This window comes from Maylandia zebra, linkage group LG14 (assembly GCF_041146795.1).
Source record: "Maylandia zebra isolate NMK-2024a linkage group LG14, Mzebra_GT3a, whole genome shotgun sequence".
NCBI lineage: Eukaryota > Metazoa > Chordata > Actinopteri > Cichliformes > Cichlidae > Maylandia > Maylandia zebra.
In genome coordinates, this window is record NC_135180.1 from 11996141 (window position 1) to 12009323 (window position 13183).

A 13183-nucleotide genomic window follows, 5' to 3' on the forward strand; every position below is an offset into this window, starting at 1 on the left:
GCTACTCAGGTTAAACATATATAGGTCACTTAGATAACTTAAAAATGTTATCGTTTGGCTTTTTTTTAGTATTTTATTTGTTCCTGAGTAAATCGGTTTGGCTGAGATTAAAGTTATAGTTTCTGTAAGCAAAGCAAAACTGTTTATGTGAAAAACTGTAAAATATAATTTCAGTGTTCTTTTTACATCTCATAAGAGTAAAATCCTTGTAGGAGTAAATTTATCCAAGCTTCTGACAGATGTGACAGATGTTTAACTTATTGTTGTTTACTTGTAGTGTACAATAAATAATCAAAAACACAGGATTATTCTGCAATGCTTCATTACTCATTAATGTTACAAATGTTGAAAGGTAAAAGTGTTCAATAAAATCCTAAATATTGCAAAATGCTGCAAGAACTCAGTTCTTCTTTCGCTGCTTTAGGACACATCCCATTATATTGACTACTGTACACACACTACTTAATATTTAAGATACAAAAAATACTGGTTTCTGTGCATGCATCTGCAGTGAAGGTGTGTGTTGTTTTGCCATGCAGCTTTTACTTACTTAGGCGCAATCAAGCACTCTTCTTCATTTTGCCTACCATGAAGTCAAGCCAAAAAAACAAGAAAAGAAAAAAGATTTTTCTGGTATGAAGTATAACAGTTCCCTGAACTACCTCTGATAGTGTCCTCATCGTGATAATATTCCCTTTATTTATGATTAGTAATCTTTATCTTCAGAGGTGTGGGTGACAGTTTTAGTGTTTGCTTTAAAAAACAAAAAACAACAAAAACTCAAAACAAAAACTTGATGGAATATTTCTCTGGACAAGAGGTCCTTGGATCGCCTCTCCGTTGTCTTTGTTGAACGCAATGAAGGCAGTGAAAAAACTGCTCACTCCTGATTGGACACTGAGCTGCACCACCTTCTCCTTCACTCCTCCACTGTGGCTTCTCAGGAAGTCCTGCATTTGGGTCCTGTTATTCACTCAAACCTGACAATAACACATCACCCTGTTTTATCCACAACTGTAAATTTTCGGAGACATCCTGTTACATTTACTGAGATCAGCAACAGACTTTCTGAATTCAAACCTCAATAAAAATGTGAAAATGACTCAGCTTTTCCTTCTTTTGTTTTTACAGCATTATGGACTATAAGTTAAAGCAATTAATGATGCAGTGAATGGTGGTCAAAGGGTTGATCTTTACACAGAGCACGTCTGTCCCTTTTTATTAGCCCATTACAATTATTCCCCCATCACTTTAAAAAGGCAACAAAACATGCATGTAACATTTCTTTAGAGATGTAATTCAGTTTTAATTATATAGCGCCAAATCAACACAACAGTCACCTCAAGGTGCTTTATATTGTAAGGTAAATACACTAAGTAATACAGAAAAAAAACAACAACAATTGAATGATCCTCTTTGAGCAAGTACCTGGCAACAGTGGGAAATAAAAACTCCCTTTTAACAGGAAGAAACCTCTGGGAGATCAAGGCTCAGAAAGGGGCAGCCATTTGCCACAACTGGTTAAGGGAGAGGGGAGCAGGACAAAAGAAACACACTGTGGAAGAGAGACAAGTTAGTGTCACAATCTAAATGTTGAAGTTGGTCGACATTTTCAGATCAGACTTATGGTCTTTAAGCCAAGTTTAAAATTTGTTTTGAATGTCCTTGGTGTAGTTATTGATGTCATTTCTTTTTATGACAATCTGTTCTTAAATTGTGTTTTATTTCTCACAAAAGTGAAAAGATTATGGAAGAAAGTCGAGCCAAAGAACAGAGTTGGCTCTTAGACTTCGAGTATAGGAGGCCCTCAGCAGAACTTTTAAAGAGAATAAGAAACACAGAAAACCTTAGATAAGGAGGTGTGCTCTGACAGTGCAGCGCAGCACCCAGAAAGCTATTTGGCATTGGCAGAGAAGACTTAGGAAGTTATTCAGGAGCAAAACCCTGGTACTCAACTTTGCTGCTCAAACCTCAAATATATTGATACTTTTACGCCAATATACAATTTATTTCCAAAATTGTTACAACAAAGAAATAAAAAACCAAACATAGATTTCATAACTTTTTATGCTAATTATTATTTCAATCACTACAAAACAGGCAGTTTTTGAAAATTCAGATGTAACTCTAACTACAGTCATGAATAAGCGAACATGAATGAAGACTATGTGCTGTCTTAAGACGTTCAAGCAGGGCTCTAGAGTGCGACCAATTTGGTCGCAAATACGACCAAATTTTTCAGTGGTGCGACTAAAAAGAAATATTTGGTTGCACCTGTGCGACCAACTGTTCGGGTAGCAAAAAAAAAACAAAAAACTGCAACCTTCCCTGTGGTCAACAACAGACACACATTTTGCCCCTATCGTGGACTAAACCAATCAGAGATAGTAAGGGGCGGGACCTCTCTGATTCGCCGTGGTCCAGATGAAGGTGCAGGTGGAAGTGGGAGGTGAGTAGCTTGAATGAGGTAGAGGGAGGTCATGCACTTAAATTAACACACAGACATAGCCTGTCTGGGTAAACTGTTTGCAAGTGTTGTTTAAGTCTAACAAGTAGAATAAATAGATGTATCTGGAGGAACTGAGAGAGGAACTGTTCTGTTTTAGAATATGGCCGATGTTGTTTTTATCTGGGGTGACGTATATTGTTGGTCATCATATGTATAAAATGATCCATCTTAACTGTTGTAAGGAAGTTCGATGCTGTTTGGGTGATCGTGCTCGACTTCCCCCCATATGTTTTCTAATTAAATCCTGTTTTGACGCATCTGAATGAGACTCTGCAGTCGTTTGTCTCTCTCCTCAAAAACGAACAGGTGACATCAACAACAGACACACATTTTGCCCCTATCGTGGACTAAACCAATCAGAGATAGTAAGGGGCGGGACCTCTCTGATTCGCCATGGTCCAGATGAAAGTGCAGGTGGAAATGGGAGGTGAGTAGCTTGAATAAAGCGATATCAATTCATTAAATCCTGAATGACTTTTAAATATAACTGTGTTTTGCCAGAAACGCCAGATTCTCAGATTAAAGCTCACAAAACCATTTCAACAACAACCAAACAGCAAATGAGAGCAGGTACACGGATTCCACACAAAGACGTAAACACAGAGCGGACCCGACGCATCAGAATCAGCTTTGTCTTTCTCGGCTTTCTCACCCGACGGCCTTAGACGGACACGCTGTCGGAGCTCAGCGATTCTGATGCGTCCGGTCTGTGATTACATCTTTTTGCGCTGATTCTGAGCTGCAGGTTTTGTCTCTTTCAACCAAAATTCATCGAGCCAGCAGCAAAAGAAGCAGCAAACTGCGCTTCACATTTGATCAATGTCATCATGAATTTTGCTGTTTTGCTTCCACGACTATTAAAATCACACTTCATGCACAGCTAGCTCTCTCTCTATCTCTCTCTGTACTTCAAGAACAGTTTCCCGTCTCCAATCTCTGTTTTCTGTATTATTCATTCGCTTATTACCCACCAGTCTACCGTTGTTTACAGCACTGCTGTCTTTTTCTTTTCTTTTTCTTTTTTTCACTTAAATGACCTCGGACAAGAAAGCCTATTTTTTTTGTTGTTCAATACTGAAGAAATTTAAACTTTATATGCAGAAAATTGTAGAATATTTTTAAGGTTATCCGCTATAAAAAGCCAGACCAGGAAAATCTCCTTCATGTTTTTCTGTGTTTTATTCTCAGTTACTTTCACACAAAGGCATCTGCTGTGATGTTCACAATTCTGATGAAGTCAGTACTGATAAATGATCAGAATTATAATATTTCTGACTGTCTGAGGCTAAGTTGAATCGAATTGGGACTTTGAGAACTGGAATCGAAGGGATTATAGAAATCAGTGATGATACCCAGCCCTAGTGAGCAGCCTAGGCACGACAGAAGTGGATGTAGCTGTAATAAGAAAATTACTATTGCTAACTTTTCTGTTAAGTTAAGGCCTGATCCTTCTGAAATTCATAGCCAGTGCTCTGACACGGTGTCATCAATCTTTGAATGCTGAAAAAGCACAGTGTATCCAGAAAAACACATAATATTATATAAATTATTATAAAATTTGTGTGCGCCTAACTTTTGTGCCGTAGAAAACACAACAATGATATAAAACAGCTCTGTATCAAAGGCAGTGTGGAGTAAGCAGACCTGCTTCTGTTCACTCTGAAGATGAAGCTACTTTAAGAAAAACCCAGAGCTTCTTTCTTCACGCTGCAACCCAGCAGGACATTTCCAGCATCCACACACTCTGACACACACGGTGATAAAAACACAAAACAGATATTAAAATAATGATTGTGGGAGGAAAGCTGTAGAATGAAACAGTTTTTTAAAGCTGTTATTTTATCTGTTACAATCATTGCTAGTACCATTGTGAGCACAGAGCCACGAGGCAGCCTTCATAGCCAGAAGCTCCCACTCGTCCTTTGCATCCATCTTGAAACCATGAAGCCAGATCAGAGCCACAATGATGGCCCACACTTCACTGCTGGTCTAATTCCCCAAATCAAAATCAATCAAATAAAACAGACAGAACACACATTTTACTTTCTACAACCAGTAATATTACATATGTTTGTGTACTTCTTTGTCACACGGGGTCACCAAGGTGGGCAGCTCTGCATATTTGATTTGGCAGATTATTACACTGGATGCTCTTCCTGATGAAATCCCAAACTGTGATATCATAAATGCTCTAAAATAATGTGCTGACATGTTTTTACAACAACTGATGAGGAAAATAATTTCTGCTGCCGTGTGGTTTCTGGATAATATCAGACGCTGGTGCAGCTCAGTGGGAGGTTAGGAGTGTGATTACCACCAGTGTTTTTGCTTCTGATATGCAGATGTTTATTCTCAGGCTGTGAGGCAGGCCTACGTTTAGTTTGACTTCATTTTATATGTTTTATGGTGTGTTTTTAATTATATCATGTGTTTTTGTTCAAATTATAGAATCAAATCTGTTTTATCTCACATCATCATTTTGTGTTAATATTTAAATTGACAGCAGTGCATCTTTTCAGGCTTTGACTTTTCCACCTCCTCGTTGGTCTGTCCCAGTGCAGCAGCCAGAGCTGGATCAAGCAGCCAGCAGCCAGACGCCTCCTGCAGGGAGACTAACTGCAGCAAAGGGTCTCTGGGTGGCTGCTCAGGAACAGCAGCTGGAAAATCTAAGATGCAATAAAAACAAAACCCGATTATGGTGCTAGATGACAAACAGAACTCTACATGATAACTCAGTGCATAAAACACCGCACTGTAAACTATGCAACAGATAAATATTATGTTTTTCACTTGAAAATTACATCTTAAAAATGTAATCATTACATAAGAGCTCCACATCAAACACATTAATCACATCATCTTTGTAGTGAAACAGCTGATGACTCATTAAACGTTTCCATGCAATTTATCCACAGTGAAAAATATTCACTTTGCTGGATCTGAAAATCACGTGTTCCGAGATCAGACGAGATCGGGCGTGTTCAGGGTGGTGTGGCCGTAAGCGTAGACATTGAGGGCTAGCAGGAGGGACTATGCGCTTACCTGCTGCTCTCTGGCAGGTAGCTCCAAGCCCTCCTGGGTTTTAAATGCACCTTAGAACACACATGCATCAACACTACAATGAGCGGGTGGAGGGAGGTTTGGAGTCTTCTCTCACCCCCGTTCTCTGCGGCCCGCTGGAGCGGGGGGGGGGGCTAGGAGGAGGAGTTGGCCGTCCGACTGCGGTCTGGAGTGTGGGGCCTCCCTGCTGCTGCGGAGTCGGGGCGGTCTGCCTCTCCCCACCGCAGGGAAAAGGGTAACACCACCTGGGTCTGGGTGCAGTTCCCCCCTTCAGGGGCAAGGGTACCTAGACCCGGTTCGTAGGGTACGCTTGGGGAGTGTGATCGTGTGTACAGCGTCTCTTTATGTCTGTCTCCACGTTGGTTGAGTGTGGAGTAAGTGCATATGAGAGCATGAGGGTGGGAATGGATGTTTGTGTCTGTGTGTGCCTGTATGTCTGTGTCTATATGTCAGGTTGGGTATCAGACGCCACCTCTCTGGGGACATCTCAGGCCCTCCAAGGTTTGGAGGCCTATCTCCCCCCACCACCACTTCCCCTGCCAATGGCGCACTCCCTCAGACATCGGTGCGTTGGTGGTTCTTTGTGTCTGGGGATGGGCGTCCAGGTACACACCGGCTCACTCCTTGGCGGCCGCTTATCGGGGCCTGGATCCTGGGGCTCGCTCAGGCCACTTCGGAGGTGGGGTGCCCCCGGCCTCTCGGCCTGGAGCTCGGTCACTCAGGCACAGCTGGCTGCCAGTGGAGCTCACGGGCGCGTCACTGCAACTCCCCCTGGCTCCTGCTCCGCGGCTGCTGAGTGAGCCCTCATCTGGGACTCTCCTCAGCTCTTTCTGGTACAGTGGCGCAGCTGCCCCTCTGTTGGTCTTCCTTGGTCTCTTGTGTTCTGGGGGCCTCTGGATGTCTGGAGTTTTGATCTCCTCCATACCTGCTTCATGCCCTGGAGGACGGGGCTGTGGCCCCCCCCCCCACACCCTCTAGCACAGGGCTGCCCAATCCCAGTCCTCGAGAGCTACTATCCTGCAGCTTTTAGATGCATCCCTACTCCAACACAGCTGAATCAAATGGTTTGATTACCTCTTCAGCATGCCATCGTGTTTGGCAAAGGCCTGATAACAAGCCATTCATTTGATTCAGCTGTGTTGGAGTAGGGATGCATCTAAAAGCTGCAGGATAGTAGCTCTCGAGGACTGGGATTGGGCAGCCCTGCTCTAGCAGATCATTACATGAAGGAACTTTTTAAAAAAACAAGCGCGTCCATGCTCACAGGTGTACACACGGGTGATCACACCCACAAACTACACCCTTTTTGGCTCCTACCTCAAAGCACACTGTGTTCTGTTGATCTTACGTGCTGCACAATAATGTTTAATATTTAGTATTTACTGTCATATTCCCATATATCATTGTGATGTTGTTTATTCTATTACTCTTGTTCTCTTCTGCTTGTTTTCTTTTTTCTTTCTCAACAGGTGATCCAGGTGATCGATAGATGCATTTTTTTTTTCTGCCCATTCTGTTGGGTTTTGTTTTTTGCCCTTCTCCCCTGTCCCTCTTCTCAGCTGTTTCTCTTTCTTTCTCCCCTTCTTTCCCCCAGTCAAGTCTGTCCCGTATTCAGCAAGTGAAAATAAAATAAACAATAAAAGGTGAATCAAATGGACCATTACGGCAAGGCTGGGATGGTCAATTTGGTAAAGTAAATCCGTTGGGCATCTTTCTTTGCCTTTAGACAATAATTCTGATGGCAAAAGAGCCAAACGGGACAGGCAAGAAAAGAAAAAAAAGAAAATCACGTGTTCATTTCATTAGACACTAGCAATACTATTAAACTGGACCTTATCATTCTCATATAGCACTAAATGTGAAACTGAGTCATATCATAACAATCTATATATGTAATATGTGTTTGCCTGAATCTTCCAGCACAAACAGAAAGAGGAGCTGTTGTCTGAGTATCAATGCAAATACACACCAGAAATCGTTCAGTAAAGACAAATTTAATAAATGAAATCTGGTGAGAGGGCCTTTGATGTTTCTCTTTGGATCATCCTTCCATCCATTTCTTCAGCTTATCCAATTCAAGATTGGAGCCATCCCAGCTGTTATGGGGCCAGAGGCAGGAGTACAACCTGGACAGGTCAGTCTAACACAGAGAAACAGACAACTATTCACACTCACATTCAACCTAACTGCATCTCTCTGGACTGTGGGATGAAGCTGGAGTACCTGGAGGGAACCACAAAGGCGCCAGGACTGTTTTCTCTCAGGTGACGGCCGTTCACGCTGCTCTGAAGACCCTCAGTTGTCTTTGGATCATCCTGTTGTTTGTCTCCCAGTGTCGTTGCTGCTCTTCTCCTTTCAAAGACAAACACCAAATAACACCAAATGAGAGTGAATCACTTCAGAACAACGGGAACACTCCTGGTTATTGTGAGCAAACGTCATAACAAGATGAATATATTTACCATTTTACTGAGGGAACATCTTCTGTGTGGAGTTTCTTCTCATCTTGGCTCTTTTTCCTGACATTTAGAAACAAGAGGCAGAAAAGAAAGAATAAAAGTTAAAACCTCAACGATTTTTTAATGTTTGGGATATTTTAGAAACAAACGTAAACACTATTTACTACTTACCACTTTGTTCATTCTTGCTGACGTTCACTCTCCTCATCTTCTCTCTAAAGGACAAATGACAGTAAAGAGGGAATCGTTTTAGTAACTTTATCAACCAGGTGAGCAGAATTTTAGATATTTATCAATATTCTGATTAAAAGCAGAGTGAATACTTATCTTTTTACGAGAAAGGGTTCAATCCGTCCTGTCTTAGGTCTTAATGTCACCTTGTCTCCTCTCTGTTTTCTCTGAAAAACAAAAGACAAATGGGAAGAAAAAAATTAGTAAATGATTTCAGCAACTAGAGGAAGTGTTCACTGAGGAGGAGCTGTCATAATAACATAAAATCAATATGTACTTATCTTTTTTTTAATGAGAGTTTACAGAGCACGCTGGCTTCGCTCCTCCCTCCGCTCCTCTCTGAAAGTTACCTGGATAAAGGATAATAACAATTAATAGCATCATCAAAACAGACAAACCTGAAAGAATTGCTGATCAGAGTTGTGACAGAGTCGCAGGTTAGATGGATGTATACTTATCTTTCACAATGAGAGCGTTTGCATCTTCCTTTAGAGAGAAGATGAGGAGAGTGAACGTCAGCAAGAATGAACAAAGTGGTAAGTAGTAAATAGTGTTTACGGTTGTTTCTAAAATATCCCAAACATTAAAAAATCGTTGAGGTTTTAACTTTTATTCTTTCTTTTCTGCCTCTTGTTTCTAAATGTCAGGAAAAAGAGCCAAGATGAGAAGAAACTCCACACAGAAGATGTTCCCTCAGTAAAATGGTAAATATATGTGTACTTTGTACTTTAAATGTGTAAAATGAGTTCTTATCTTTTTTTTGTGAGAGGGCCTTTGATGTTTCTCTTTGGATCATCCTTCCATCCATTTCTTCAGCTTATCCAATTCAAGATTGGAGCCATCCCAGCTGTTATGGGGCCAGAGGCAGGAGTACAACCTGGACAGGTCAGTCTAACACAGAGAAACAGACAACTATTCACACTCACATTCAACCTAACTGCATCTCTCTGGACTGTGGGATGAAGCTGGAGTACCTGGAGGGAACCACAAAGGCGCCAGGACTGTCTTGCTCTCAGGTGACGGCCGTTCACGCTGCTCTGAAGACCCTCAGTTGTCTTTGGATGAAATAACACCAAATGAGAGTAAATCACTTCAGAAACACAGGAACACTCCTGGTTATTGTGAGCAAACGTCATAACAAGATGAATATATTTACCATTTTACTGAGGGAAAATCTTCTGTGTGGAGTTTCTTCGCAGCGTGACTCTTTTTCCTGACTTTTAGAAACAAGAGGCAGAAAAGAAAGAATAAAAGTTAAAACCTCGACGATTTTCAAATATTTTAGGACATTATTTTAGAAACAACCTTAAGCACTATTTACTACTTACCACTTTGTTCAGGCTTGCTGACGTTCGACATGCTTCACTGTATATTATAATCTCAAGCGCTTCCTTGCTGGACTCGGGCTCCGGATGCTGCTCTCTTCCTCCGGAGCCTTCCTCTTAGCACGCTTTGCCGACATATTTAGAAAACGGCAGAGCACCGAAGTGAGAACTCTGCCGTCCGCGCTGTAGTCTGTTATTCTCCAGCGGTTCGTCATCTCAGTGTCCTCTGTTCGGTAAACAGTGGAGATGACTCTGGTGACGAGGAGGCCGTCGACAGTCAAGGTGCCGACACGGTTCCTCCGATCTGCCTTCAGCACAGCAAGATCCGCTTTCTCTGGAAGAACTGGAGTCAGGAAGCGTGGATGAGAGCTGGAGCCCGCAGGCGGCAGCATCATGCCAGCTGGTGAGTCCGTAGGAGGAGAAGGAGTGGTGTTCTCTCTCTGGCTCTGCCTCACATGGACAAATGGTGTCGTCACCTGGTCCCGATGGAACAATCCTTTAAAAGGTATGTAAGGAAAGTCCTTGGACCCCGTCACCAGGTTATGGTAAAGAGTGAGGACCAGGTGGGACATGGAGTCCAGTTGGCTGCTGCTCAGTTCACGGTTCCTCAAGTTAATGACGACCATCTGAGGAGCAGTGATTGGACTCACCAGCTCAGCTACGAGAAAGCAAAGCATGCGTGTACGTTAATCATGTGATCACACAAACTAAAGCCTGAATTTAAATTGTCCAGACATGGCTTTACATCATCATAAGCTCTTCCACACACAAACAGTAAGAAGCTCCCAGCAGAACTCATTGTTTATGAAAGCCTTCACCTTTTTTGGTAAAAGTTTTCATGCAGTGTAAGGCTGCATGGACTTTCACTGAGGTTTTAATACGCATTCACATTAAGGAGTAATATCTTCATATTAGTTGAGCATCGATATTTTGAGAATAAAGCAGCTACATTTAGGTGAGAAACCTCCCACCTCCTTATTGCAGGCACACACTGTTTCAATCTCAAACTCATCCAGCGACTCTGTGAACTTTTAAAACTCCATTCTCCAGCTTTATAAAATTCACAATCTATGAAACTTTCACGTATAACTCAGCGCCAGCAGCCCAAACATGTCAACTCAAACCCTCTACATGCAAAAACGGCCGCGCGCTGACGTCAGCGTCCTCCAATGCCTTACGTCGTTTCCAGGGCGCGTGCATTCAATTGTTTTTTTTTCCAGCGATTTAAAAAAAAACATGGCGCCATCTTTATAGTGTACTGGCACATGTTAAAATTGATGTTACTCAAGTATGAAACATCTCATCCTAAACGTTAACACTCATGAAGTCCTACTTCCAAACAATAAAAGACAAAAATCTAAGTTGTATTTGTTTGCTAGCACTCTGACATATTAGCCTGCTGTACTCACCATAGCGTTGATCTAACACCTCGTCAATAAAAAGGGAGAACAGGTGCATCTCGCGACTGAAGTTTGTAGAAGTCATTTTGCAAATCCTTCTTGAAGATTTTCAAACGTTGGCTGTAGTTTGAAAAATCCGAGTTTTCACAGCACTAGTGGGAAAAAGCTCCTGTTTGCGCTCAAACGTGAAACCCGAATTCCAATTTTGCCTCCTGCTTTTATACCTGCACTCAAACACGTCATCATCACCATGACTCCCAGTGCCACCGAAAATCAATTTTATTTATTTAAAATAAAGTTCGTCTAATTATCATAGCTTTTTCAAAAATATATATATTTCTCATTTTATTTTACTGTTTTATTCATCCTTTATAAAAAATATGTTGCCAAACTTTGTCGTTTTAATTCTTTAAAAAAATCATTAATTCACCAGTTTACAAAAATGAAGATCGATATCTGAAATTTAAATTAATAAATAAATAATTACAATTGATAATGGATTTTTAGCATTAAAGAATAGTTTTTCAATGCGCTTTAAATGTTATCAGAGCCGATATTGTGCCAAAAAGTGATCGCAGTCCAAAAAGTGATTTACGGTATTGAAACGTTTGTTTGTGTCATGACATTTGTAAACAGTTGATGTTTAAGGTGCAGTTCACGTGGAAGCCAGAGGAGGGTGGTGTTGTGCGCATAATACAAAGTGATGGCGAAACCTAAAAGACGGTGTCATGTCTGCTCCCTGAAGCAATCTCATAACAGTTTCAATCTATTTCAACCCAGTTAGCACATTTCTGTTATGAAGTTTAATAATTTTTGGCAGTAAACTTTTAAATCCTTTTATTATGAATATCACGTTTTCAGATTTTCAAGAGAGACCAGACCAATAGGGCAGCAGAAATCATAAAAATAAATAAATAAATAAGAGTTTTATAAAGATTAAAACAGTAAAAAAAAAAAGAGAGAGACTGGAATGATTATGATGTATAACACAGAATATGTACAATAACAGAGTTATAAACACGAAAACACGTGATACTTTTTATTTCATCTATAACCTCTGTGTAAATTTTGTTGATTGCAAAGTGTTTATGAATGTTTTTAAAAGCTGGTTATCTGACTGTCAGTTAATAGCAATTAAAAAGAAAGCTGATTTTTATTATTCCTAAATGGAAAAAGTCCATTATGAATTTTTGTTATGAATTTCATTTATCAATCCACCTCCTCACTGCTCTTTCCCGGTGCAGCAGCCAGAGCTGGATCAAGCAGCCAGATGGTTTCTGGAGGAAGACTAACTGCAACAAAGGGTCTCTGGGAGGCTGCTCAGGCACAGCAGCTGAAAAATCAAAGATGAAATAAAACCTGGACCTGATCATGGTGCTGCATGAGACAAAAAGTCTAGATGATAAACCAGTGTATGAATTGGTAACACTGCTTATGATGATCATGTTTAGATGGAAACTAGCGAGCTAACTTACTGCAAACCTCTAACTCAGTTAAATTGAATAAACTCTGTTTTCATGGATGCCTGGATGTTAAACTTAATTGTTAAACCCGGTAAAACAGCAACGCTGATCATTTTATTAAAGATGAAAGAAGTTAGACCGTTTTTAGCTCTCAGTGATCCCTCAGTGTTCGTTTGACTTTGGGACCTGAAATATGGCAGCTTTTCACTTACACATTTTTGAACCACTCATTCATAGAAATAGTTTCCAGTCAAAGATCTGGACAGATCCACCAAGTTCACAGTAGTTTTTCAATTTTCTGCAGCGCAGAAAAAAAAACCCTGAAAACATCACTCCTCTGAAGTAACACATTGTGATTCATGTACAAACAACACACAATTATTGTAGATTCTTCAAAGCCTCCTTATATTCAACACTTGGGGAGTTGGTGTTATACATGCCCTCACAGCACCGGCACATCAATCACCCTATTTTCACCTTGTCACCTTCATTAAGCTGCTCTCTTTCTACAGAAGGCCCACCGCATGCATGGGGGGGGGGGGGGGTGGGGGGATACCGTGGGCCAGGGCTGTGGCATCTAACGTCTGGTTGTCAGTGTCCTTTGGAAAAGCAAGTGATTGTCCTAAAATCAGATGTTCCAGCAGATTGATCTAGTTTGCCAACAACATGAGAGGCTGCTCCTACCTGTCCTGGTGAGCTGGGCATAAATCAGTGACCTCTGACCCTGGAAAAGTGT

The 13183-nt window shown here is 41.1% G+C and overlaps 1 protein-coding gene across 3 annotated transcripts; it reads right to left on the reverse strand.

Moving 5' to 3' along the window:
- Positions 1-1536: 1536 nt before the first annotated feature.
- On the reverse strand, positions 1537-11229 carry LOC112435918 (uncharacterized). Of its 3 annotated transcripts, XM_024804983.2 has the most exons (9): positions 10994-11229; positions 9588-10242; positions 9416-9476; positions 9234-9314; positions 8658-9150; positions 8200-8426; positions 8032-8088; positions 7793-7921; positions 7548-7709 (listed from the first exon to the last, which is right to left on the reverse strand). In XM_024804983.2, the coding sequence occupies exons 1-2, from the start codon at positions 11067-11069 to the stop codon at positions 9632-9634; spliced, it is 687 nt and encodes a 228-aa protein (XP_024660751.1). In that variant the 5' UTR covers positions 11070-11229; the 3' UTR covers positions 7548-7709; positions 7793-7921; positions 8032-8088; positions 8200-8426; positions 8658-9150; positions 9234-9314; positions 9416-9476; positions 9588-9631. The 3 variants fall into 3 exon arrangements, 1 of the variants encoding a protein (XP_024660751.1); XR_013101635.1 differs by lacking the exons at positions 8658-9150; positions 9234-9314; positions 9416-9476; positions 9588-10242; positions 10994-11229 and adding exons at positions 1537-1555; positions 4154-4253; positions 4375-5175; positions 8537-8654 and having other exon boundaries at positions 7539-7709; XR_013101634.1 differs by lacking the exons at positions 8658-9150; positions 9234-9314; positions 9416-9476; positions 9588-10242; positions 10994-11229 and adding exons at positions 1537-1555; positions 4154-4253; positions 4375-5175 and having other exon boundaries at positions 7539-7709; positions 8200-8526.
- Between the last annotated feature and the right edge of the window lie 1954 nt (positions 11230-13183).

Bases quoted from the DNA above. Each gene is read 5' to 3' on its own strand.
- LOC112435918 (XM_024804983.2), bottom strand. From the start codon at position 11,069: ATGACTTCTACAAACTTCAGTCGCGAGATGCACCTGTTCTCCCTTTTT. The intron at 10,243-10,993 runs GTGAGTACAGCA...GCTTTCTCGTAG, and splicing joins GGTGTTAGATCAACGCTATG to CTGAGCTGGTGAGTCCAATC.